The sequence below is a fragment of the Bubalus kerabau genome, chromosome 20, assembly GCF_029407905.1.
Source record: "Bubalus kerabau isolate K-KA32 ecotype Philippines breed swamp buffalo chromosome 20, PCC_UOA_SB_1v2, whole genome shotgun sequence".
Classification (NCBI taxonomy): Eukaryota; Metazoa; Chordata; class Mammalia; order Artiodactyla; family Bovidae; genus Bubalus; species Bubalus kerabau.
The window spans coordinates 6,909,686-6,937,480 of record NC_073643.1 but is presented as its reverse complement, the minus strand read 5'-3'; the positions used below and the strand labels follow the sequence as shown (position 1 = coordinate 6,937,480).

Below are 27,795 nucleotides of genomic sequence, written 5' to 3'. Positions count from 1 at the left end.
GCCTTTTCTAAAACCAGCTTGAACATCAGGAAGTTCACGGTTCACATATTGCTGAAGCCTGGCTTGGAGAATTTTGAGCATGACTTTACTAGCATGTGAGATGAGTGCAATTGTGCAGTAGTTTGAGCATTCTTTGGCATTGCCTTTCTTTGGGGTTGGAATGAAAACTGACCTTTTCCAGTCCTGTGGCCACTGCTGAGTTTTCCAAATTTGCTGGCATAATGAGTGCAGCACTTTCACAGCATCATCTTTCAGGATTTGGAATAGCTCAACTGGAATTCCATCACCTCCACTAGCTTTGTTCGTAGTGATGCTTTCTAAGGCCCACTTGATTTCACATTCCAGGATGTCTGGCTGTAGGTCAGTGATCACACCATCGTCATTATCTTGGTCGCGAAGATCTTTTTTGTACAGTTCTTCTGTGTATTCTTGCCATCTCTTCTTAATATCTTCTGCTTCTGTTAGGTCCATACCATTTCTGTCCTTTATCGAGCTCATCTTTGCATGAAATGTTCCTTTGGTATCTCTGATTTTCTTGAAGAGATCCCTAGTGTTTCCCATTCTGTTGTTTTCCTCTATTTCTTTGCATTGATCGCTGAAGAAGGCTTTCTTATCTCCTTGCTATTCTTTGGAACTCTGCATTCAGATGTTTGTATCTTTCCTTTTCTCCTTTGCTTCACTTCTCTTCTTTTTACAGCTATTTATAAGGCCTCCCCAGACAGCCATTTTGCTTTTTTGCATTTCTTTTGTATGGGGATGGTCTTGATCCCTGTCTCCTGTACAATGTGATGAACCTCGTTCCATAGTTCCATAGTTCCATAGTTCATCAGGCACTCTATCTATCAGATCTAGGCCCTTAAATCTATTTCTCACTTCCACTGTATAATCATAAGGGATTTGATTTAGGTCATACCTGAATGGTCTAGTGGTTTTCCCTACTTTCTTCAATTTAAGTCTGAATTTGGCAATAAGGAGTTCATGGTCTGAGCCACAGTCAGCTCCTGGTCTTGTTTTTGCTGACTGTATAGAGCTTCTCCATCTTTGGCTGCAAAGAATATAATCAATCTGATTTTGGTGTTGACCATCTGGTGATGTCCATGTATAGAGTCTTCTCTTGTGTTGTTGGAAGAGGGTGTTTGTTATGACCAGTGCATTTTCTTGGCAAAACTCTATTAGTAGTCAGGGCTAACTACAGGGTTTTAATCTGTTGCACCTGCCACTTCCAGAGCAGTTCCCTCTTCTTTATTTTGGCTTTTTCTGTTTGCAAGTCTCTTCAGTGTCTGATTTCTGCCCTGACACAAGGGGGCGGTGGTGCTCACTTATTTAGGCTCACTTGTTCAGTCGTGCTGTGGGGAGGGAGGAACACCGCAAACAAATACCGCTGGCAAACAAATATCGCTGGCGTGTGTGGGGAGAGCCCACAGTGTCTGGGCCACACTGGGTTTGCCCCCGCTCATGGTGTGTGTGCTTTCCGGGTCTACACTGCTCAGGCTCCAGGTTGCTCTGCAGGGGAACTGTCTAAAGCGGGCCCTGGGTTGCGTGCACTTCCCAGGTCTAAGCTGCTCAGGTTCAGGTTCTTGGGTACTCCACAAAGGCGCAGACTCGGCTGGGCCTGCGTTTCGTGTCCTTCCCAGGTCCGAGCAGCGCAGATGACCAGGTGCTTGGTGAGCGCACTCTCCCTAGGTGGGGGTGCGTCTTATCGCCTCCCCAGTCCCAGCCCCTCAGTTTCCTGGGTGGCAGAATGAGTGCTGCCTCAGGTGTGCCATGTGTCTCCTCTGGGGAGCTGATCTCTGACTGTGACCCTCCTGGTGGATGTCAACCATCCAGGATCCCAGGAAGGCTTGGTTAGTAACTGGGAGCCTGCTCACACTTTGGTGGAGAATGCCCCTTGCCTTCCAGCTCTGGCTGTCGCCCACCTGCCTCCCGGCCTCCAGCGTGGGGAGGGCCTGGTCTGCAGCCGGCTAGCTCATTTCTGGTATTTGCTCAATCCTTTGTTCTGTGAGCGAGCTAGGCTGTGCCTCAGAGCTTTTCGCAGGAAAGTTCTCTCTCTCTTTTTTTTTCTCCCTGGCTATCCCACAGTTTGGGCTGCTATCTCAGGTTAGCTCCCTCAGATTGTCCTCAGGGAATTCAGGCCCGGTCCCCACCCTATGCATGCTGCCCGCCTCCCTGTTTAGCCCCCGCTGCTGCTGGCGGATGCGAGCGTCTGGGCTACCTCTCCACTGGGAGTCGTGGGTAGGCATGTAATCTGTGGGTTCTTTTTTTTTTTTCTCCCAGTTATGTTGCCCTCCAAGATTCCAAAACTCCCCACAGACCCGCCAGTGAGAGGGTTTCCTTGTGTTTAGAAACTTCTCCTCTTCATGACTCCTTCCCCAGGACAGGTCTCTATCCCTAACTCTTTTGTCTTTTTTTATCTTTCATATTTCAAAGAGAATGGGCTGCGTTTCTGGGTGCCTGGTGCCCTCTGCCAACGTTCAGAAGTTGTTTTGTGGAATTTGCTCAGTGTTCAAATGATCTTTCAATGAATGTGAGAGGAGAAAGTGGTCTCCCTGTCCTATTTCTCCGCCATCTTAGGACTGCCCCTCCAAATTGCAATTTCTTGAGGATCTAAAATAAACCCATTTTTTGCTAGAGAAATAAATGGAAGAATATTTATTTTAGGTCAGCATAGTTTTATAGTGTGTTTTCAAAGTAGAGTAAGCCTTCCAACTTAGTTCTTTCAGAACTGTTTGTGCCTTCTTAGTTCCTTTGCACTTCTACATACATTTTAGAATTTCCTTACTGATATCTATCCAAAAAAAGTTAGAATTTTGATTGAATTGTCTTGACTCTACAGATCAGATTGGAGAGAATAGATATCTTAACAATACTGAATCTTCCAGTTCATGATCAAAGAATAGCATCCCATTTATGTTGGTCTTTTATATTCATCAGTTTACTGTAGTTTTCAGTGTCTAGATCCTGCAAGCATTTTGTTAGTGTTTAAAGCGGCAGAGCTTTTCTCACTTTGGGGAAGTCACCACTATGCTGTCTTCTGCTCTTGTCCAGTTTCTTCACTAGTCATACTCAATCTGTATATTTTCCAATGAATTCTAAAATCTAAATCATCTTACTTCTTTTAACTTTGATATATTTCCTTCTTTAATGTATCCATACTGTCTACTCTGAATTTTGTAATAAAAAAAATAAAGAAAAATCTCAGTGTCTTTGAGTAAGGTAAATGAAGAAATTGTGGTGTATTTGTGTAAGTAAGGTAAACTGAACCATAATAAATTTTGAAGACTTACAGCAAACATCTATTTGAATAGGGCAGTGCCAAACCATGAGTAGTTAGAAGTACTTCATGGAAGGGAGCTAGCAGCAAGGTTTTTATACAGAAGACATGGCTCATCTTCTTCATGGGACCATTTTACCCAATGACTTGGGGAACATTGTGTATTTTTTTTTTTAATTACTGGAGTATAGTTGATTTACAACGTTGTGTTAGTTTCAGGTATACAAAGTGATTGAATATATACATACATTCATTCTTTTTCAGATTCTATTCTGTATGGGTTATTACAGAATATCGAGTTCCCTGTGCTATACTGTAGGTCCTTGTTGATTATTTATTTTATATATAGCAGTGTGTGTATGTTAACCCCAAGCTACTAAATTGTCCCCCCACCACTACATTTCCCCTTTGGGAACCATAAGTTTTTTTTTTAATGTTTATTTTTTAATATAAATTTATTTCTTTTATTTGTAGGCTAATTACTTTACAATATTGTATTGGTTTTGCCATACAACAACATGAAGTTTGTTTTTTAAGTCTTTGAATCTGTTTTTGTTTTGTAATAAATTCATTTGTGTTTTTTCAAAATTAGATTTCACATGGGAGTGACATCATATATTTATCATGCTCTAACTTAGGTCACTTAGTAGGATCCTCTCTAGGCCCATTCCTGCTGTGGCAAATGGCATTAGTTCATTCTTTTTTATGACTGAGTAATATTTCACTACATACACACACACACACACACACCACTTCTTCTTTATCCATTTATTTGTCAATGGACAGTTTCCATGTCCTGAATATTGTAAATAGTGCAGTAGTGAACATTGGGATGAATGTGTATTTTTTAATTTTGGTTTTCTCTATATACATGCCCAGGAGTAGGATTGCTGGATCATATGGTATCTCTTCATTTTTTATGGAACCTCCATACTGTTCTCCATAGAGACTGTTACCAATTTACATTTCTACCAGTGAGTATTCCCTTTTCTCCACACCTTCTCTAGAATTTATTGTCTGTAGATTTTTTGATGATGGCCATTCTGACCAGTGTGAGCTGATACCTTATTGTAGTTTTGATTTGCATTTCTCTGATAGTGATGTTGAGATATTATGTCTCTAAAATATGACACCACCATAACTTCATTTTGGCGTAGATAATAGATCAAATTGCCAACATCTGTTGGATCATCAAAAAAGCAAGAGAGTTTCAGAAAAAACATCTGCTTCTGCTTTATTGACTATGCCAAAGCCTTTGACTGAGTGGATCACAACTAACTGTGGAAAATTCTTAAAGAGATGGGAATACCAGACCACCTTACCTGCCTCCTGAGAAATCTGTATGCAGGTCAGGAAGCAACAATTAGAACCAGACATGGAACAACAGGCTGGTTCCAAATTGGCAAAGGAGTATGTCAAGGCTGTATACTGTCACCCTGCTTATTTAACTTATATGCAGAGTACATCATGCAAAATGCCAGGCTGGTTGAAGCACAAGCTGGAATCAAGATTGCTGGGAGAAATATCAATAACCTCAGATACGCAGACCACCCTTATGGCAGAAAGCAAAGAGGAATTCAAGAGCCTCTTGACAAAAGTGAAAGAAGAAAGGGAAAAAGCTGGCTTAAAGCTCAACATTTAAAAAACTAAGATCATGGCACCTGGCCCCATCACTTCATGGCAAATTGTTGGGGGAAACAATGGAAACAGTAACAGACTCTATTTTTTTGTGCTCCAAAGTCACTGCAGATGGTGACTGCAGCATGAAAATAAAAGATGCTTGCTCCTTGGAAGAAAAACTATGACCAACCTGGACCAATATTAAAAAGCAGAGACATTACTTTGCCAACAAAGGTCCATCTAGTCAAAGCTATGGTTTTTCTAGTAGTTATGTATGGATGTGAGAGTTGGACCATAAAGAAGGCTGAGTGCTGAAGAATTGATGCTTTTGAACTGTGGTGTTGGAGAAGACTCTTGAGAGTCCCTTGGACTGCAAGAAGATCCAACCAGTCCATCTTAAAGGAAATCAGTCATGAATATTCACTGGAAGGACTGATGTTGAAGCTGAAATTCCAGTCCTTTGGCCACTTGATGTGAAGAACTGACTCACTGGAAAAGACCCTGACGCTGGGAAAGATTGAAGGCAGGAGGAGAAGGGGATGACAGTGGGTGAGATGGTTGGATGGCATCACCGACTCAATGGACATGAATTTGAGCAAGCTCTGGGAGTTAGTGATGGACAGGGAAGCCTGGCGTACTGCAGTCATGGGGTTGCAAAGTCAGACACAACTGAGTGACTGAACTGAATTGAACAGAAATCAATACTTACATGCACCTATCTCTGTCCTAACCACTTTGAAAATAGTTAACTCTATTTTTATAGTTATTCTTACTACTCTCCTAGGTAGGTTCCATTTTATTTGGTAAGGAATCAAATAGAATGATTAAAAGGTTCACACCATGTCAGATAGTGCAGAGCTAGGATTTGAACCAAACCAAGGAAGTCTGGCTCTAGAGGTCCCAGTTTTAATGATTTTGTTATGAATAGACAAAATATGACATTTTGAAGACACGTCATTCTTTTTGATGACTCTAGCACCAGGGCTATCATTACTGTCTACATTGCAGACATAGAGGGGGAAGATTAGAGGACAGTTTTAGCAGTGCTGTTTCGCATAGGCTGCACAAGTGTGACTTTTCAGGAAGGTGTGTGTGTGTGGAAAAAGTGCGACAGCACACATTTCATAGCATGTGCAATTTTAGCTTAATTAGAATAGGAAGACTCTTAACAAGCTATTTTTAAATGCACCAATATCAGGAGGTATATTAGAATTAAATTTCACCACATGAGGCTGATTGGCAGGCCATGTAATGGGGGAAATTTCCCAGTCTTGTCTTTATCTGAACAGTTTGCAAAGTAGGCCCCAAAGCCATGGCCCCACACTCATGGTCTGGAGCTATAATTATCCAAGTTAAAAAAAAAAAACTAATTGGAAATATGATAAGTAACGATTAGGCAGCCTATTTCTGGAGAAAAATGAACAGAATTGCAGATGTCAACTTTAGTGACTTTTGTGAAAACGGATGGACAAGTTTGCTTAAATGAAAACTTCCCTGTCACTCAGGAAGGCTTTTCCCTCAGGACTAGACTATTAGTGGACACACTGTCATTCGCACAGAGAACTTAAAAGCCACCTCTGCACACTAGAAACTGCCAGGCACAGAGTGCCTACATTCCAGAGCTGCTGAAGGGTGTGAGGGCCAGGACCCTGCTGAGGGCACTTGGAGATTTACTGCCACCAGGAATGCTCCCGACTTTGCAGTAGCCAGAACTGAAATAACCCGGGCAAAACGGAGCCCTCGAGGGGGGTCGGAAGACCTTGGCTCCTGTTTTGGCTGGAGCGCTTGGGCTGGAGCCCAGAATCCATTCCTTTGAGGAACAGTCTTCACTCCCTAACGGCCACCCCAACCCCTCCTGTGTGCACTGCATCTCCCTCATCTGGGTTTGACCCTAAGGAATCAGACCCTTGAGCATCCTAGGCTCCACCTGCCTTCAACTCCCGCTTCACCTTGTGTTCAGGGTCTATGTGTGGGCTCCGGAATCTGACTGCTTCAGTTACAGTCCTGGCCTTAGGACCCCTCACCATGGGCCCTTACTAATGCCTCACTCCCTGCTTCAGTTTCCTCACCTCTAATGTGGAGGTGAGACTACCTCATAGGTTGGTGGCAGTGATGAAAAGATACAGATGGAAAAACACAGCACGTGGGGTTTGGTGCTTCCCAAGGGCTTGTGTGGATATGCTTCCTTGCAGGGAACATGCTAACCTCATCATTCCTCATCCCAGCCCCTGCAGCTGCCAAAAATAAGGACAATTATCTACTTAATTCATTAAAAAAAAGTCAATTCAAGTTTTTAAACTAAGCTATATTTCAAGCCATAATATTTGTAAAAGTCCAGGCTGAATGTGTTATTGATATTTCTCCCGGCAATCTTGATTCCAGCTTGTGCTGCTTCTAGCCCAGCGTTTCTCATGATGTACTCTGCATATAAGTTAAATAAGCAGGGTGACAACATACAGCCTTGATGTACTCCTTTTCCTATTTGGAACCAGTCTGTTGTTCTCATGCGAAGAGTTGACTCATTGGAAAAGACTCTGACGCTGGGAGGGATTGGGGGCAGGAGGAGAAGGGGACGAAAGAGGATGAGATGGCTGGATGGCATCACTGACTTGATGGACGTGAGTCTGAGTGAACTCCGGGAGTTGGTGATGGACAGGGAGGCCTGGCGTGCTGCGATTCATGGGGTTGCAAAGAGTTGGACACGACTGAGCGACTGAACTAACTAAGGCTGAATGTGTTAATTTTTTTTCTGCTGCTGCTGCTGCTTAGTCGCTTCAGTCGTGTCCAACTCTGTGCGACCCCAGACGGCAGCCCACTAGGCTCCTCTGTCCCTGGGATTCTCCAGGCAAGAACACTGGAGTGGGTTGCCATTCCCTTCTCCAATGCATGAAAGTGAAAAGTCAAAGTGAAGTAGCTCAGTAGTGCCCGACTCTTAACGACCCCATGGACTGCAGCCTACCAGGCTCCTCCATCCATGGGATTTTCCAGGCAAGAGTAGTGGAGTGGGTTGCCATTGCTAAAAAATAGACACACTAAAAAAAAAATGTTTTTAAAGGCTGGCACAGTCTGAAACCTTCTGAAGGCATGTGCACATTCGTCCCCCAGTCCTGCTCTCAGCAAGAACTTAGGCGGCACTTCTCACACGAGAGGAAGAATGTCAGGCAGCGCAGATGAGGACGTGCACACCTTCCCTGTCCTGGTTGTCATGCAGCCCCAGGGGAGCGGGGCGGGGGATGAGAACAACGGTGCCGTGCGGATGGGGCAGGACGTTTTGTGGTGATGTGGCCCTGTCATGCCACTGGGCAGGCCAGCCCTCAGGAGACAGTACAGAAAAGAACCAAGCATTACTCCAAATGATTATTCCAGATTTGAGGTCCAGGACAACTTGGCTCCGCAAGCAGACCAACTTCTCTGAGACCCTAAGCTTCTTACCGGAGCCTTTGGCGCATTTCTCACCTGGGAAATGGGCAGTACCCGCCTCAGGGAGGAAGTCCAGGCCAGTGCTCAGTGAGTGGGCACCCTCCCCAGATGACCGCTGTGCACCCAGGACAGGAGCTGCCCTGTGCTCCAGGCTTGCGGCACATCCATTTCTCCTCTGTGCTGTTAGTGCGCCCTAACATGTATCTCAGTCTTAGCCTCTCTGGGAAGCAGCCCTGGCACACTAAAGCAGCCTAACATTGGCCAAGATGCCCTGAGGGCTTTCCAATTTCAATACCAACTCCAAACGCCGTACCAGTATTCCTTACCACAGTGGTCTCTGGTATTAGACGAAGCCTGTAAAAATTCCATTGTACACATGATTAAGTGAGGCATGGGAAGATTAAGTAATTTACTCAGGTCACATAGGTGGTAAATGGAGGAGCAGGTAACTGCTAAAATTAGTAATCTCTAAAACTGCCAAGCTACTATTAAGATAGCATTAGAACTAATGCCCACAGTGGGACAGGACCACGTCCAGCTAAGTGACCCTCAGCTGGGAGCCACGATTTTGTCCCCAGGGGCTATCTGGCAATGTTTGGTGATGCTTTTGGTTGTCACAGCTCTGGGGGTGGGTGCATATTGGTGCAACCACTATGTAAAATAATATGGAGGGTCCTCAAAAATTTCAAAATAGAGCTACCAGACAATCCAGCAATTCCACGTCTGGGTATTTATCCAAACAAAATGAAAACATTAACTTGAAAACATATCTGTGCCCCATGTTCACTCAGCATTAAGCCAAGATATAAAATTAAGTATCCACTGATGGATGAATGGATTAAAAAATGTGGCACTTATATACAACAATATTTTCACTCATGAAAATTTAAATCTTGCCATTTGTGACAACATGGACGGAAATTGAGGGTATCATGCTTACTTTCACTCATGAAAATTTAAATCTTGCCATTTGTGACAACATGGACGGAAATTGAGGGTATCATGCTTAGTGAAATAAGTCAGACAGAAAAACGCAAATACCATTGAGATCTCACTGATGTGTGGAATTTGGGGAAAAAAAAAAGTTGAGCTACAGAGAATACACTGGTGGTTGCCAGAGAGGCAGAGGGTGGGAGTGGATGAAATGGGTGAAAGGGGTCAAAATGTATAAACTGCCAGTTGACAAAATAAGTCCCGGGGATCTAATGTATAGCATGGCAACGATAGATAATAATACCATACTGCATGTTTGAAAGTTGCTAAGAGTAGGTTTTAAAAGTTCTTACCATAAGAAAAAAAATTCTGTAACTATGATGATGGATGTTACCTAAACTTATTATGGTGGCCCTTTCACAATACAGTCAAATATTGCATCATTTTGTTGTACGCCTGAAACTAATACAGTGTTGTATATCAATTATACCTCAATGAAAAAGCTCCAAGCGAGATGCGGTGGCTGGGTAGACAGGAAGAGGCAGGAAGCATGACACCTGGAGGAGGAAAAGATGGTGGCAGCCGGTTACTATGAGGAGGAAGGGAGGGCAGAAGCAAGCATGTGCGGAGCCAAGGCTGTGCCACCCGTTAGAAGCCACGCCCCAGGAGCAGCCAAGGGGAAACGATAGACATGGTACTGTCCGGAAATGCAGAGCAACACCGTGCGGACCCTGGGATGAGGAGGAAGCCACCACCAGCACCTGCCACATGTCAGTACTAAGTGACTGATTTTTAGAAATAGGGACCTGCCACAGTCAGGTGAAGATGACAGGGAACGTGGAAAAGCTGGAGAGGATCTGTCTTGTGGATTTTTCTGCAGACTACAAAATAACCAAATGAGGCTTGCGGGCTCCTATGAACAAGAACAGGAGGCTGGAAGCTGACCTGAGTACTTTTGCTTTATTCAATCGAATAAACATTTTATTTATATAAAAGACAATGCATAGAATGAAAATAAGTGCTTGACACGTTTGATATAAAAAGAGTATACAGCATTCACATTCCTATTTTAATACATGAGTATTGCTGAAATGTTCCATACAAGAATAAAACTTTCCCTTTACGTAGTGAAAAAAGTCAGTATTTTTAGGAACTACAGAATGTTATTCCTTGGTCTTTTTCTTGAATAAGGAAAAAACAAACATAAAACAAGCCACAGTATCATCTACATTCCAGTTTATGCTGATGATGACCCAGAAGTGATAAAGCTCTTTTGAATCTTGGAAGTTCCCATAATGGACCAGTATTCTAGAAATTCACCACTAGAGGTCAATGAGCAACAGCTATTGGGACAGCATCACCAGCCCTAAAGTGCACGGGACTTCTGGGCACTTCCATGGCATTGTGGCCAAACTGCCTAATCTCTCTCAGTCCACTTGAACCAAGAAGGGTTCCTAAAAATTCCACCTAATCCCAACTTCAGCGTGTCTGCTAAAACCCCAATGAGATGCGGCTTCCAAAACCCAAGCAGAGCTGATCTGATCATTGCCAGTCCCTCTCCAATATTCCTACCTATTTGGCTGAAAATAAGCTTCAAATCATTTTTACAAAAGAGCTTGTTATTTGCAGCATTAACACCTGTTTGTGGATTACCAAGTTTCCTATGGAGGATTAAAGCTCATTCTTTGTTCTTACCCACATGGACACAGATTTCCTAACTGTAGATGGGACTCCTGCATCCCACATTCAAATTCTGCAAACACTGAAGGTGGGTATGACTAAGAGACTGGTAACCATGACAACTTCTTGGAGTAAAGGTCTCCCCCTTTGAATGCAGAGGGGAACACTCTTTAATATACAAGCAAAAGAGATTTGCGTTAACAGGGACCATCCAGAGGCAGTCCCTGTCACTCCAAAAAAAAAAAAAAAGGCCAACTTCAAATTTTAACCCCAGGAAGGGAATCAAAACGACACTCTATAGCCAGAGAATGATTGCGTGAATGCACATTTCTTGCAGGGAACCTTGGCTGGGGAAAGAAGGTTTAATTCCCAAACTAGGGTGAGAACAGGGGAAAACACGAATGTTCAAAGGGGAAGAGAGCAGCTTTCTAAGTGTGTCTTCACCGTCATCTGTGAATGACGTGGGACAGCGAGAACTGTAAGCCATCAGCTATCTAGTCTCACTCAGGGATCCAAAATTTGTTTGCAATATCTTCAGATATTTAAAAAGTGGCTCAATTTTGTTAAACACTGTGCTGGCCAAGCAAAACACACGTTCCGAGTGCCTGGACAGTCCTGACTGTGGCAGCGCCCTGCTGCTTCAATACTGTCCACGTGGCCAAAACGTGCTCAAGTCCCCTGGAGCCTGAGACCTACCAGTGATGCGTAGCAAGCGGAAGACAGAAACCGAGCGTGATGAAAAACTGAACATAAAAAGCCTGGAGGGGAGATCTGTGCCCTTTTAGGAAATGGGTAACAGTAATATAGGTGTGGGGGGGAGGATTTTTTTTAAAAAGAACACTTTCTCATTAGTACAAGGTGTGGCAATTTCACGGGTAGGGAAAACATGTCCTGATTTTTCTGTAGCTTGTGGAGGTAAAAGATGGGACTTAAAACGTTGACGCGATGAGACTTTCTGAGCTAGCTGAGGATGGAGGTTCACAAACCAAACGTGGGTGTGAAGCTCAGCGCCGAGTCCAGGAGAGATGACGGGACGTGGGGACCTCGGGGACTGGTCCCCAGACAGTGCGGCTCCACTTGGCTCCACAGCCAGAACAGGACCCAGTGCAGGGAGTTACTACGTTGCAAAAGCAAGTGCAATGCGGCACAGCAGGCTCCGAGACCTGAGCCTCTCTCTGAAGGCAGAGACCCCCTCCCCGTGTGCCCCGAGCCCAGCACACGCGTGCCGCCAAGTGCTGAGGCTGCCCTTCCAGCCCACGTCTGGGCACGTGTGGTCTCTGTCCTCATCTCTTTCCACGAGTATGGCTGTGTATTTATAGACATATATAGATATATATAAACATAGCTATTTCATATTTATATACAGGCATTAATAAAGTGCAAATGTTATTGGCTATTGTAAGATCAATCTCATTTCCTGAGGAAGTGCTAACACAGCTTATCCTATGACAACGTCAAAGGCAGAGGCTGCTTCCTGCCACCCCCTCCCAGCTCGGGGGAGGGAGCACCCCGGGTTCCAGGAAGCATCGTCAGGGGCAGCTTTCTGCTGACCCTGCTCTTTGGCCACAGGGCGGCCGCGCTGGGCCGGCCGCGGGAAGAGCTATTTGGTAGTGTTGAGGGAGCCGTCTTCGGGGATCTTCTCCTCCGAGCTGCTCCTCCCGGAGAGCCTGTCCAGGTGCTCCAGCTCGCTGAAGCGCTCGGCCACGCACTGCGCCGTGAGCCGGGCCTCGGGGTCGTGGTCCCAGCACTCGGCCAGCGTCTCGCACACCGTCTGGATGCCCTGCAGGGGGAGAGGGTCCACAAGCTCCTGAGAGGGGGTGGCAGCTCCTGGGGGTGGGGGAGCCCCCGCCCTGTCCCCCTGCAGGCCAGCCCCCGGCTCCATCTGACCGCAGCACTCGGGGGCTCCTGCTCACAGGAAGCGGGGAAGCGGAGATACAGCACAAGGTCCCCAGCAGGCTTCCGGGGACAGAAGCATCCCCGTTCGTGAAAATTCCCAAGAAGTGGGCTTCTACTGCCACTTCCTACCTCTCTATTCCAGGGAGCTGGGGCGCAGTAACAGGCTTTACTATTGAGGGAAGCTTTAGGTTCACGGCAAAATCGAATGGAAATTACAGAATTTCCATACCATATACCCCCTCCCCCAACGCAGACCGCCTCCCCCAGCCCCACCATCAACACCCTACATCTGTGTGAGGCATTTGTTAAAACCAGTAAAGCAACACTAAACATCACCGCTGACCACAGTCAGCCAGAGCAAGGTTCATGGTGAGGTACAGGATCAGGGTTCTGACCAAGCGTCCATCATTACAGCCCCACAAGGTCATTGCCCTGAACTTCCTCTGTGTGCGCCTTGTCGGCCCCCAACAACCACTGATCTCTTAACTGTCTCAATGGTATTATTGCCTTTTCCAGAGAGTCAGAGCTGGAATCATATGTGTCCAACTCTGCGACCCCATGGACTGTAGCCCGACAGGCTCCTCTGTCCTTGGGGATTCTCCAGGCAAGAATACTGGAGTGGGTTGCCATGCCCTTCTCCAGGGGATCTTCCAGACCCAGGGATCGAACCCGGGGCTCCTGCACTGTAGGCGGATTCCTTACCATCTGAGCCACCAGCATTCCTATTTCAGTAGGACTGACTATCCCGGTTGGAGTGACATGTGGGCATTAGTCTGGTTGTATTAGTCAAGTCCACATGCTTTGTAAGGATCCAAGCCCATCTTCCAGAAGTTTCAAGGACACCCTCTGCTAGGCCCTTCCTCTCCAGCTTCAGCCTGGACCCTGGCAAACAGCTGTCTTCGTATGTCCTGCAGGCTGTATCAGGGGGCTTGACCTAACCCCCTAAAGGCCCCACTCAAAAAAGGCCGATCCAGAAAATGCTGTCCACAACAGACGACAAGGGTCTTCTCTCACTGCTATAACTCTCATTTTGCATTGCAAATGTTTTTGTTAGTTCAAGTTGTTTTTTGGAAATAAGGCAGACACGGATTAAATACGTAGCCCAAAGAGTGGAAACAGACTGTGCCTCTCAGAGGCCCGACCCTGTCACTGGTGGGCCCGCACATGGGTGGCCCCGGGGGATGGATCCATCCCAGCCCTTCCCTGAGAGCAGCACTTTCCTGTCTGTAGTCTGAGCAACAGCACCCCACACCCAGGACCTGCCCTCCCTTCCTGCCCCGTGAGTGAGCCCATGATGTTGGATTAATTGTATAATTCCCCTAATTGATGGTATTGATTGATGGCCCTGTTAAGAGTGGAGTGTTATTGTTGGTACACAAGTAACATTTATTTTATTCTGGCACTGTAATTACAGGCAGTAAATTAAATTAAATATTAAGCATTAACTTGAAATCAATAGGGCAACAAATCTCATTAAGAGAAAAAAATGTATTATGCAAATTCTTTCCAGAATTTTATCATCATGAATAATGGCTATTCATTATAAGAACTGTACAGCAGAGGAGGCGACAGAGCTGAAGGAAACACTATTGCACCTTCTGAGTTTAGAGTGAACACAAAACAGCTTTGCATTTTCAAAGTCAAAGAGGCTCTGCTGAAACCACTGAAACCCGGGGAGAAACCCTGGGCCCCCACGGTTGGGTCCACAGCCTGTTGCAGGCTCTCCCCGATGTTAGCGGGCCTGCCCGCTGAAGCGGCTCTCAGCCAGGCAGGCACATACCAGGCTTCCTGCTCCATCTGTCTCCTTGCCATGCCTGACCTGTGGTTTCGGCTTCTCATCTGCATTTGCCTTACCCTTAGGAAACCTAGGACTTAGCCCAGCCCTCCCTGGACGAGGGAATTCATCCAAAGGCAGCCATAAAAGGTTTACGTCAATGGAAAAGACAGGGTGTCGTGAGCTGGGAGCACGGGGGTGTGGTCCAGAGCTCCTCCCTGCTGTGCCAGACCGTCCCTGCTCCCGCAGCCCATGGGTCCTCCTCCCCTCTCTGCTGCCCCATCAAAATGCCCCCAGAGCAAAGAATCTGCTGCGGATGGACGGCCGCATCCACCGCCTGTCAGGAGGTTCTGGAAAGAAAGATTTCCTGTTTGTTCCCCTGCCCTCTGCTCTTCTTTGCCTTTCTTCATCCCGGCCTCCTCCCCGACAGGCCTGCTGTGGCCTGAGCACACAGCAGCCCCTCGCAGGCCAGCTGGCAGACAATCCCTTCTTTCTCACAAGTAGTTCCTGCCAATGTTGAAGGTTCCCAGAAGAAAACATTTGGAACCCAGAAGAGAACAAAACACAAACTCCCTATGGAAAGGATGAGTGGCAGAGGCTGTAAACAAAATATTTTAGTTCAGAACCAAGGGGTCTTAGACAATATGACAGGTGCCCGTCACATGTTCTGTGTGAGCCCTTTCTTACTTGTGGTGGGACATACAGTAACAAGGTCATCCCATTTTACTGAAACTCCTTTATGAAGAAAACCAAGCAGAATCACGGAACACATCAGATTGATGCCCATCAGCCTGGACTTCTCTGCTGCCTGAGCTGTCCCTCTCCCTCTGGGTGAATACGACAGTCCCTCCTCACCTGGTGGTTGAGCCAGGAGCTGGGAATCTCTGGTCGGCCTCGATCTCTCAGCACATTGTCCTTCATGCTTTCCACACAGGGATGCTCCCGCACCTTAGACCCGAACGGAGGCTCATAGTCCTTCACTTCTGTTGGAGAGAGCAGGCGGACACAGGGCTTTGAGAAGGGCATGCACGGTTGGGATACTGTCAGGATTCGCCTGTGATTACGCTGGGGGTGGTTTTTAATTCTAATGGATTAATAAAATTATAAGGAGGGTCATAGAAGGACCTTGAAGTAGTCAACACGTGACTGTTCAACGTGAAGTAGTCAACAAGTGACCATGAAGTGCTAACGGCTGGAGACAGATCCGAGAACAAGGTCAACAAGGTCCAGGGACACAGGCTTTAAGGATCGTGGTTCCTAGGAGGTAGAAAAATCTTCCATATTACAAAGGTTTGTGGCCCTACAAAAGTCCACAGCACATAAATAGATTTAATATGTGGTATTAAATTTCTTGCAGAGATTCAGCCATATGAAAAAGGAATGAAATTGATAGATGCTGCAACACAGATTATGCCAAATGAAATAAGCCAGACATTAAACGACAAATATTGTATGATTCCCCTTATGTACGGTACCTAGATTAGGCTACTTCACAGAGGCAGAGAGGAGAATATAGGTTGTTGGGGGACGGAGAGACTCTGTTCACTAGTACAGCGTTGCAGCTGGGGAAGATGGAAAAGTTCTGGAAATGGATAATGATGATGATTATGATTACACAACATTGTGAATGTACTTAATGCTACCCAACTGCACCACTTACTTTTTTAAAAATCATAAACACTTAAAAATGGCTAAACTGGTGAATTTTATATCATGTATATTAAGGAAAAAAAAAGTCTACAAAGTCTCCTTTAAATAGTAATAATGAAAATGAGGTTCAGAAATGCTGTTTTAGTTAGCTGACAGAGGAGACAGATTGATAACAAAAAATTTAAAAATGTAATTTTCCTTCAGTGATACTCGCTAAAAAGAAAATAATGAAGGATGATGTAAACCCTTCATCAGAGTTTCAGGTTTCAACTAAGGTCCATTTCTTTTCTTTTTTTAAGGGAAATTCATGTCACTTATTTTCTTCTAATTTTTTCCTGTTGAAGTATAGTTGCTCAGTCACGTCCATCTCTTTGTGACCCTATGGACTGAAGCCCATCAGGCTTCTCTGTCCATGGGATTTTCCAGGCAAGAATACTAGAGTGGTTTGCCATTTCCTCCTCCAGGGGATCTTCCCGACTCAGGGATCGAACCTGCATCTTTTAGATCTCCTGCATTGGCAGGGGGACCATATTGTATCAGTTTCAGGTATACAACATAGTAACTCAGTGTTTTTGTAGGTTGTGCTCTGTATACAGTTGTAAACACGAGCTATGTTTTCTATGCTGTCCATTGTATCCTTGTAACTTATCTATCTCATTCCTAGTAGTCTGTATCTCTTAATCACCCTTGCCCATTTCCCCTCCCTTCACCCCTCACCCTGCTGGCAATGAGCAGCAGTTTATCTGCCTCTATTTCATTCTGTAGATTCCATATTTAAGTGAAATCAAGCAGTATATGTCTTTCTCTGTCTGCCTTATTTCACTAAGCATAATATCCTCCAGTTCCATCCATGTCATTGCAAATGGAAAAATTTCATTCTCTTTTATGGCTAATATTCCATAATGTGTGTGTGTGTGTGTACACACATACTTTTCTGCATGTAGTATGAAAAAATGTCATTTCATTCTTTCATGTGTAACTGTCCAGCTTTCCCAGCACCACTTATTGAAGAGAATGTCTTCTCTCCGTTGTATATTCTTGCCTCCCGTGTTGTAGGTTAGTTGACCACAAGTGTGTGGGTTTATTTCTGGGCCCTCTGTTCCATTGGTCTGCATGTCTATTTTTGTGCCTGTACCACACCATTTTGATTACTGCTGCTTTGTAGTACAGTCTGAAGTCAGGGAGCATGATTCTTCCAGTTTTGTTCTTTTTCTCTCAAGATTACTTTGGCTATTTGGGGCCTTTGGTAGTTCCATACACATTTTAGGATTATTTTGTTCTAGTCCTGTAAAAAATGTCATGGGTATTTCGATAGGGATTCCATTAAATCTGCAGACTGCTTTGAATATTATGAACATTTTAACAATATTAATCTTTTATTCCATGAACATGGGATTTCTTTCCATTTACCCTTATTCAATGTCATATAGTGTGTAGAGTACAGGTAGTCTTCTACCCTTGGTTAAATTTATCCCTAGGTATTTTATTCTTATTTGATTGTAAATCAAATTGTTTTCTTAATTTCTCTTTCCAATAGTTCATCATTAGTGTTTAGAAATGCAACAGATTTCTATGTATTAATCCTGCATCCTGCCACGTAACTGAATTCACTCATTAGTCCCATTGGATTTTTGGTGGTGTCATTAGGGTTTTCTACATATAATATCATGTCATCTGCAAATGGTGACCATTTCTTCTCTACTTATTTGGATGCCTCTTTTTTTCTTGTTTAACTGCTGTACCTAAAACTTCAAATAATATGTTAAATAGAAGTGGCAACCGTAGGCATACTTGTCATGTTCTTAATTTTAGATAAAAGCCTTTCAGCTTTTCACAACTGAGTATAATGTTAGCTGTAGATTTATCGTAAATGGTCTTTATTATGTTGAATTGTGTTCCCTGTGTATCATATTTGTTGAGAGTTTTTATCACAAATGAATGAATCTTAGGTCCTATCCAAAGTGGCCCATGCATAAACTCGAGGTGAAGATTAGAAAGGCTGTTAATTTAAGTTGGTGGGACAATACCCACACCAGTGAGTCCCAGGACAATTTAGAAAATAAAAACACTACAGTACTGAAACATGTCTGGGCCCAAAGGGAAGAGTGGGCATGACTCAACAGTTTCCTCCAGAATAAATACCACCTTTGGCCTTTACTTCAAAATAACCCTGTTTAATGAGTGAAACTTTCAATAAATTGCCCCTACAGGCTTAGAATCGAAGAAGCATTTAAGGCAAAATGACATTTTGAAAAGAGATGGCTTGTTCTTGTTTATTTGACTTCTCCCCATTCCCAGAGCCCTCTTGCATATTTATCTTCTTCAGCCTCACCCAACTAGAAGTGCTGGCAGGATACTGTTTCTTCCCTTAGTGGGATGAAGGCTTCTCTCACCCTCCTCGTACCCACCCCCCCCCAATCACTTTGAGACAAGCATAAACAACCTACTCTGTGTCTGCGTCTGCCTTCAAGAGCCTGCAGCCCCTGAATCTATACTACTCTGGAGGTGAGATCTGAATGTTGATTTGGATGGTACTTAGATGTCTTATTTCTCTCTTCCATTCCCTTACATTTTTACCAGAATGTAAATTCCTAAGGACCAAGACACAGACTGAGTTTTGTGTCTTAATTCCCTCCTGAAATTATGTCTTATACATAGGTGGCTTTCAATAAATATGAGCTGGCTTGGATTCAAGCAAGAGCTGAGAACTGAGAATCAGAGTTTGTTCTCATTAAGGGTTTACTCTGACCTAAGTCTTCTCTTCTCTAAACTGAATGGGCTTCTGAACTGGATGACCTCCGCGTCCCCGCTCCAGAGCTGTCCTGTAACCCAATCTGATCAAATGATGGTGCTCTCTTGGTGCCACGCCCTCAGGTGTGTATAATATAATGCGATGTGATGGGGTCTGCATATGATATAAACTGCTCCTTAGACAATGTATCAGTCCACTGACTCTCCCTTTGCAGCCGTTTTGGCTGCCACAGCAGGTGTGGCTGGCAGCCTGCCTAAACCCCCCTTACTGAGCCATAGGCAGTAGCCCCCAGCTGCTGCAGGCATCGGGTCTTAAGGGCACACGCTCTCTCCCTTCTATGGAGAACTGCCCTTGGCTAACAGGAGCTTCCTGGCCTGGAGATTTCTAGAACATGACAGCCTCAGCCCCAGGGGCAGTCTGAAGCCAAGGACAACATGGGAGTGTGAAGAGTCTAAGTGTCTTCCTCTGGAGGATATGACGGTGGTGCAGTTCATGTCTGGATCAGGATCAGTCCTGGGATCAGGCTGGTGGCAGTGCAGGTGGGGAAAGTAACACTGGGCATTTTCCTCTTTGTGCCCTTGATTAAATAATGTGAAGAACAGCAGAGAAAGCAAGTCAAAGGGTAGGTCAGAGAGTGCCATCTTTTAAGAATTCGGGGACTTCCCTGGCAGTCCAGTGGTTAGGACTCTGCTTCCACTGCAGGGACCACAGGTTCGATCCCTGGTCAGGGAACTAAGATTCTGTGTGCTGTGCACTGTGGCCAAAAAAAAAAAAAAGGAAATACCTCTATGAAAAAAGAATCAAGGAGCTTAGAGAGTAAGATTAAGTTTAGCACTTAAAAGTGCTAACAATATGCATCATAAGCAGGGATATTGTTGGTTGTGCCTGCCTGGATCCCATCACAAACTAGAGGCGAGGACTTGGAAGAGAGAGGGCACCACTCTGTGCTTCAGTTTCCATATCCACAGCACAAGAGAGAGCGTGAGTACCGCCACCATCACTCAGCACAGCGCTCCCTCAGTACCTGCAGGCGCCGGTCCCAGGACCAGAGGCAGACGCCAACCCCCACAGACGCCCAGTCTCCCACCCGATCCTCTGTATACGTGAGCTTTGCATCCGTGAGTCAAGCAGCTGTGGGTCATAAACTCAACACAAGATCCGAGAGCGGTTAGAGCCAGGAATGCAGAACCACAAATGCCGGTAGAAGGTACACTAACTGTCAACTGATGGCAGACGGTAGATAAACCCGGAATCGGGGGTGTGATGCTGAGGTGTGTGTGCGCTCTGAACCAGCGTCCCCACTCCCCAGACCCCATGCTTCAGCTGTTCCCCAGGTGACCGCCTGGGGCTCACCAGCTCCCTCCACGGCCTGTCTCACTTCCTGTTCCTTCTCTTCTAGGCCTTTCCTGCCTTCTTTTCCCTACAGACTGCTGAACTTGGATTCCTCTTCAAGAGTCCAGCTGACCCAAGGGTTCGGTCCATCCCCAGGCTGACACCCCGCTCCCCCAGCAGGACCACCTGCTGAGATCAGCTCCCCCGTCGCTACCACCCAGGGCTAGGTGCACCAGGGACACCCTGGGATCTCCTTGAAGGCTTCAACTAGCTGCCGCTCTAGGAAGCTTCTAGATCTCGCTGCTCTTCTTTCCACCCCCATCCCAGGCTCCCCTGAGGGCCAGGGCCTCACCCCCACCCCTTGGCATCTCTTTATCTGGCTGAAGGCTGGCAGAAGGAAAGTCCGCATCTCGAGCTCTGGTGCTCAGAGGGGCCTGGGCAATAGGGATGCTCCTCTTAAAGTCAGCATCTGGTCCACAGCTGCTGTTTTGATCGTGGTTCCAACTTCACAGAGCTGCAAAATTGTTGGCAGTTTTCCCCAGAGCGGAACCCTTTTATATCTGTCTTCCTTCCAAATTATCCTGCCTCAAAACGCAGGAAGAGGAAGGTTGCTATCCCAGGCTCTCTTCACTCCTCTCCCACCCTCTTCCCTGCCCCCACTCCACTCCTTTCCTTTCGATTCATTTTTTCTGCCTCACAGGCTGCAGCAGGCTGAGTTTGTTTCTCATCGTCTTGTGAAAATACTTGCTCAGCTGGCTGCTGTGTGTCAGCTGCTATTCAAAGGCTGACATGGCGAGGGATTTGAAAGTCAGGCAGCCTGGGGGCCAGTTTGGCTGGGTGACATGAACACTGCCTGCCATGCTCCCAGAGGGGGGCCCTGAAAGGACCCGCCTTCCTCTGCCTCCCACACATTACACACACACTCCTGCATGGACACCAGATGAACCAAAAGCCAGGACAGAGATTTCATTGTAAGAGAGCCAGTCTCCAGGTTTGTCCTGGAGAGATGGTGAGTTCATGACTTACTCCCTTATAAAACAATAACACACCAGCCAGCTCCTTCCATCTTGTTCCCTCCTCAAACAACTCTGAAAAACCTGTTTTCTTGGTTTTTCTGTTGCATACTTCCAGATGACCTAAGTCTCTGAAATAACAGTCTCTGTTATGAGCTATGCCCAACTTGGTTTTTCTTTCTGCAACCATCATCCCCAGCCCTGATATTGACACATTACTTGTCTTTCTAGCATATTTCGTTGTTGTTCAGTTACTAAGTCATGTCCGAGTCTTTGGCAATCTCATGGACTGCAGCACGCTGTATTAGCTCTTCATTAGACACTCTGTCCCTTGAGGACAAAGATTTTTCTCACTGCTGCACTCTCAGCATTTTAAAAAATTTTATATTGGTCTCTAGTTGATTAAAAATGTTGTACCAGCATCAGGTGTACAGCGAAGTGATTCACTGATACATATATATGTGTCTATTCTCTTTCAATTTCTTTTCCCACTTAGGTTATCACAGAATATTGAATAGAGTTCCCTGTAATATATAGTAGGTCCTTCTTGGTTATCTATCTGATATAGAGCAGTGTGTATATTTCAATCCCAAACTCCCTATTTATCCTTCTCTATCACCTTTCCCTTTAATAACTGTAAGTTTTTCTAAGTCTGTGGGTCTGTTTTGTAATTCATTTGTATCTTTTCAAGTTCCACATATAAGCAACATATCACTTGTCTTTTTCTGTCTGAACTTATTTTACTTAGTATAATCACCTCCAGGTCCATCCATGTGGCTGCAAATGGCATTGTGTCTCTTTTTCATGGCTGAGTATTATTCCACCATATATATGAACTACATATTCTTTATCCATTCACCTAGCAATGTATATTTAGGTTGCCTCCATGTCTTGACTATTTTAAATAGTGTTGCAATGGACACTGGGATGTTACCTATTTTTTTGAACCATGGTTTTCTCCAGATGTATGCCCGGGACTGGGATCACTGGATCATATGGTAGCTTTATTTTTGGTTTTATAAGGAATACTGTTCTCCCAGTAACAGTTTAGGAGGGTTCGCTTTTCTCCACAGCCTCTCTAACATTTATTGTTTGCTCTGACTGGTGTGAGGTGCTATCTCTTTGTAGTTTGGTTTGTGTTTCTCTAGAGATTACTCCAATCCTTTGGCCACGTAATGTGAAGAGCTGACTCATTTGAAAAGACCCTGATGCTGGGAAAGATTGGGGGCAGGAGGAGAAGGGGACGACAGAGGATGAGATGGCTGGATGGCATCACCGACTCAACGGACATGAGTTTGGGTGAACTCCGGGAGTTGGTGATGGACAGGGAGGCCTGGCGTGCTGCAGTCCATGGGGTCGCAAAGAGTCAGACACGACTGAGCGACTGAACTGAACTGAACTGAGTGATTAGCAGTATTGACCATCTTTTCATGTTCTTTTTGGCCATCTCTATGGCTTCTTTTGGAGAAGGCAATGGCACCCCACTCCAGTACTCTTGCCTGGAAAATCCCATGGACGGAGGACCCTGGTGGGCTGCAGTCCATGGGGTCGCTAAGAGTCGGACACGACTGAGCGACTTCACTTTCATTTTTCACTTTCATGCATTGGAGGAGAAAATGGCAACCCACTCCAGTGCTCTTGCCTGGAGAATCCCAGGGACGGGGAGCCTGGTGGGCTGCTGTCTATGGGGTCGCACAGAGTCGGATACGACTGAAGCGACTTAGCAGCAGCATGGCTTCTTTAGAGAAATGTCTATTTAAGTCTTCTGCCCATTTTTTGATTGGGCTGTTTGTGTGATATTGAGCTGCATGAACTGTTTGTGAATTTTGGAGATTAATCCCTTGTCAGTCTCGTGTTTTGCAAATATTTCCTCCCATTCTGTGAGTTACCTTTTCACTTTGTTCATGGTTTCCTTTACTGTGCAATAGCTTTTGAGTTTAATCCAGTCACTTCAGTCAATTCAGTTGCTCAGTCGTAAGTTTAATTAGGTCCCATTTATTTTTGTTTTTGTTTCCATTACTCTAGAAGATGGATCTAAAAAGACACAGCTGTGATTTACGTCAAAGAGTGTCCTGCCTATGTTATCTGCTAAGAGTTATGTATTATCCTGTCCTGCCTTTAGGTCTTTAATCCATTTTGAGTTTCTTTTTGTGTATGGTGTTAGAGAATGTTCTAATTTCATTATTTTACATGTAGCTGTTCAGTTTTCCCAGCACCATTTACTGAAGATATTGTGTTTTCTCCATTGTATGTGTTTGCCTCCTTTGCACAGATTAATTGACCTTAGGTGCATGGGTTTATTTCTGCCCTTTCTCTCCTGTTCTGTTGATCTGTATTTCTGTTTTTGTGCCAATACCATACTTTTTTGATTACTATAGCTTTGTTGTATAGTCTGAGGTTAGGGAGCCTGATTTTTCCAGCTCTGTTTTTCTTTCTCAGGATTGCTTTGGCTATTCTGGGTCTTTTGTGTCTACATGCAAATGTAAAAAAAATTTTTGTTCCAGTTCTATGAAACATGCCACTGGTAATTTGATAGAGACTGCAATGAATCTGTAGATTGCCTTGGGGAGTATAGTCATTTTGACAATATGTCTTCCGATCCAGAAACATGGTGTATCTTTCCATCTGTTTGTGTTACCTTTGGTTTCTTTTATCAGCATGTATAAAATTTTTGGAGTACATGTCTTTTGCCTCCTTAGGTACATTTATCCCTAGGTATTTTATTCTTTTTGATGCAATGATAAATAGGGTTGATTGTTCCTTTAATTTCATATTTTAGTCTGTTGGTGTTAGTGTGTAGAAATGCAACAGATTCTGTGTATTAATTTTGTATCCTGCAATGTTATCAAATTCATTGATGAGCTCAAACAGTTTTCTGGTAACATCTTCAGGATTTTCTATCTGTAGTATCATGTTATCTGCAAACAGTGATAGTTTTACTTCTTTTCCAATTTGGATTCCTTTTCGTTCTTTTCTTCTCTGATTACAGTGAATTTAGGATTTCCAAAACTGTTGAATAAACTGGTGAGAGTGGATATCATACCTTGTTCTGATCTTAGAGGAAATGCTTTCAGCTTATCACCATTCAGTAGGATGTTGACTGTAGGTTTGTCATATATGGCTTTTGTTATGTTGAATTATGTTTCTTCTATGTCCACCTTCTGGAGATTTTCATTATACATGAGTGTGAATTTTGTCAGAAGCTTTTCCTGTATCTGTTGAGAGGATCACATGGTATGATGATTTATTTATATCATATGGTATGAGTGTTTACTATAAGAAACAAATTTATTCTTCAGTTTGTTAATATGGTGTATTATGCCGATTCATTTGCAGATATTAGGAAAAAAACCTTGCATCTCAGCAGTAAATCCCACTTGATCATGGTCTATGAGCCTTTTACTATATTGGGATTTGATTTGCTAGTATTTTTGTTGAAGATTTTTGGTTCTATGTTCACTAGTGATATTGGTCTGTGATTTTCTTCTTTTCTGATATCTTTGTCTGGTTTTGGTACCAGAGTGATGGCCTCACAGAATAAGTATGGGAGTGTTTTTTGTTTGTTGGGAATTTTAAAATCATGGTTTCAGTTCCATACTTGTGACTGGTCTGTTCATATTTTCTATTTCTTCCTGGGTCAGTCTTGAGAGATTGTACCTTTTAAAGAATTTGTCCATTTATTCTAAGTTGTCCATTTTATTGGCATATAGTTGCTTGTAGTAGTCTCTTATGATCCTTTGTATTCTGTGATGTCCACTGTAGCTTTTCCTTTTTCATTTCTAATTTTATTGATTTGAGCCCTCTAGTTTTTCTTGATGAGTCTGGCTAAAGGTTTGTCAATTTTGTTTATCTTTTCAAAGAACTAGCTGTCTAGTTTCACTGATCTTATCTATTGTTTTGTCTCTGTTTCATTTTTTACTGCTATGATCTTTATGATCTCTTTGCTTGCACTGTGGGTTTTATTTGTTGCTCTTTTTCTAGTTGCTTTAGGTATAACCTTAGGTTGTTTATTTGGGATTTACCCTGTTTCCTGAGATAAGACCGTATTGATATAAACTTTCCATTTAGCACTGGTTTTGCTGCATCTGTTTTGCATCGTCATGCTTTTGTTTTCGTTTGTCTCTAGGTATTTTCTGACTTCCTCTTTGACTTTTTCAGTGATCCATTGACCGTTTAGTAGCATACTGTTTAGCCTCCACATGTTTTTGTTCTTTGCAGTTTTAATGGAATGCTCTATAGATATCAATTAAGTCCCTCTGGTCTAATGTGTCATTTAAGGCCTGTGTTTCCTTATTTTCTTTCTGAATGATCCATCCGTTGATCAAAGAGTATCATTGTCAATTTCTCCTTTAATGGCTATTAGTATTTGCCTTATATAGTGAAGTGCTCCTATGTTGGGTGCATATATATTTACATATATATAAATATATTACAACTGTTATATCTTTTTCTTGGATTGATCCCTTGATGACTATGTAGTATCTGTCTTTGTATCTTGTAACAGTCTTTAAAGAATATTTTGTCTGATATATGTATTGCTACTCCAGCTTTCTTTTGATTTGCACTTGCATGGAATACCTTTTTCCATCCCCTCACTTTCAGTCTGTATGTGTCCCTAGGTCTGAAGTGTGTCTCTTGTAGACAGCACATGTATAGGTCTTGTTTTTGTAAGCATTTAGCCAGTCTATGTTTCTTGGTTGGAGCATTTAATCCAGTTACATTTCAGATAATTATCAAATCCAGTTACATTTCAGATAATTATCAATGTATATGCTCTTTTTTTGCTATTTTATTAATTGTTCTGGAATTGTTTCTCGTAGGTTTTTTATTTCGTTTCTCTTTTCTTCTCTCCTCTTGTGATTTGGTAACTTTAGTGTTGTGTTTTGGCTGCTTTTTTCCGTGTGCACCTACTGTAGATTTTCCGTTTGTGATTACCATGAGGTTTGGATACAGCAGTCTATACATAAACAAGATTGTTTTCAGTTGCTTGCCTTTTCATTTCAAATACACTTCCAATATCCTGCATTTGTGCTCTCCTAGTCTCACAGTCACTGGTTTTGACATCATATTTGAGTATGAATGATTTCCTACCATTACTGTCTGCTTGCCTTTAATGGTGAGCTTTGCCATTTGTAATTTGCTTGTTTCTAGTTGTGGCTCTTTTTTTCTTTTTGCCTAGAAAAGTTCCTTTAGCATTTGTTGCAAGGCTGGTTTGGTGGTACAGAATTCTCCAGCTTTTGCTTGTCTGTAAAACTTTTGATTTCTTAATTGTATCTGAAAGAGAACCTTGCTTGTAGACTCCTGCTTGTAGATTCTTGGTCATAGACTCTTCCCTTTCATAACTTTAAATATATTATACCACTTCCTAAGAGTTTCTGCTGAAAAATCAGCTTTATAACCTTATGGGAGTTCCTTTGTATGCTATTTGTCGATTTTTCCTTGTTGCTGTTAAAATTTTCTTTGTCTTTAATTTTTGTCGATTGGATGATTGTGAGTCTTGAGTGTTCCTCCTTGTGTTTATCCTACCTGGGAGTCTCTGAGCTCTCTGGACGTGGGTGACTGTTTCCATTCCCATGTCAGGGAATTTTTCAGCTGGTATCTCTTCAAATATTTTCTCAAGTCCTTTCTCTCTCTTCTTGTGGGACACTATGATGAAAATGTTGGTGCATTTAATGTTGCTCCTGAGGCCTCTCAGACTCTTCATTTCTTTTCATTCTCTTTATATTCTGTTCTATAGTAGTGATTTCCACAATTCTGTATTCCAACTCACTTATCCATTCTTCTGCCTCATTTATTCTATTCGAGTGTATTTTTCATTTCAGTATTTTATTGTTCATCTATGCGTGTTCGTTCTTTAGATCTTCTAGCTCTGTTTTAAGCATTTCTTGCATCTTTTCTATCTATGCCTGCATTGTTTTTTTGAGATCTTGGATAATCTTTACTGTTATTACTCTGAATTCTTTTTTGGGTAGATTGCCTATCTCCACTTCATTTAGCTGGTCACCTGGGGTTTTATCTTGTTTCTTCATCTCAGACATATTCTGCCATTTCATTTTTGTCTACCTTTCTATGATTGCAGTTTGTGTTCCACTGGCTGCAGGGTTGTAGGTCTTCTTGCTTCTGTTGTCTGCCCCCTGGTGGATGAGGCTGGTATAAGATGCTTGTGCTGGCATCCTGGTGGGCGGGATTGGTTTCTTCCCACCCGTGCATGAAACTGGTTCTTGTCCCTCAGGTGGGCAGAGCTGTGTCAACAGGTGTGTTTATTGGGCAGTCACATGCTCAGGAAGTTTTTAAGCAGCTTGTCTGCTAATGGGTGAGGCTGTGTTCCCACCATTCTGGTTGGTTCAGTTCAGTTCAGTCGCTTGTTCGTGTCCGACTCTTTGCGACCCCATGAACCGCAGCACGCCAGGCCTCCCTGTCCATCACCAACTCCCGGAGTCCACTCAGACCCACG

The 27,795-nt window shown here is 43.8% G+C and overlaps 1 protein-coding gene across 1 annotated transcript in view; it reads right to left on the bottom strand.

Moving 5' to 3' along the window:
- Positions 1 to 10,157: 10,157 nt before the first annotated feature.
- TGFBR2 (transforming growth factor beta receptor 2) overlaps positions 10,158 to 27,795 on the bottom strand; it is a 92,595-nt gene continuing 74,957 nt past the window's right edge. Inside the window, exons 6-7 of the mRNA XM_055558314.1 lie at positions 15,450 to 15,577; positions 10,158 to 12,704 (exon numbers count right to left, since the gene is read on the bottom strand). Coding sequence (XP_055414289.1) covers positions 12,525 to 12,704; positions 15,450 to 15,577 — 308 coding nt within the window. The 3' untranslated portion in view covers positions 10,158 to 12,524. The remainder of the gene's footprint in view (positions 12,705 to 15,449; positions 15,578 to 27,795) is intronic.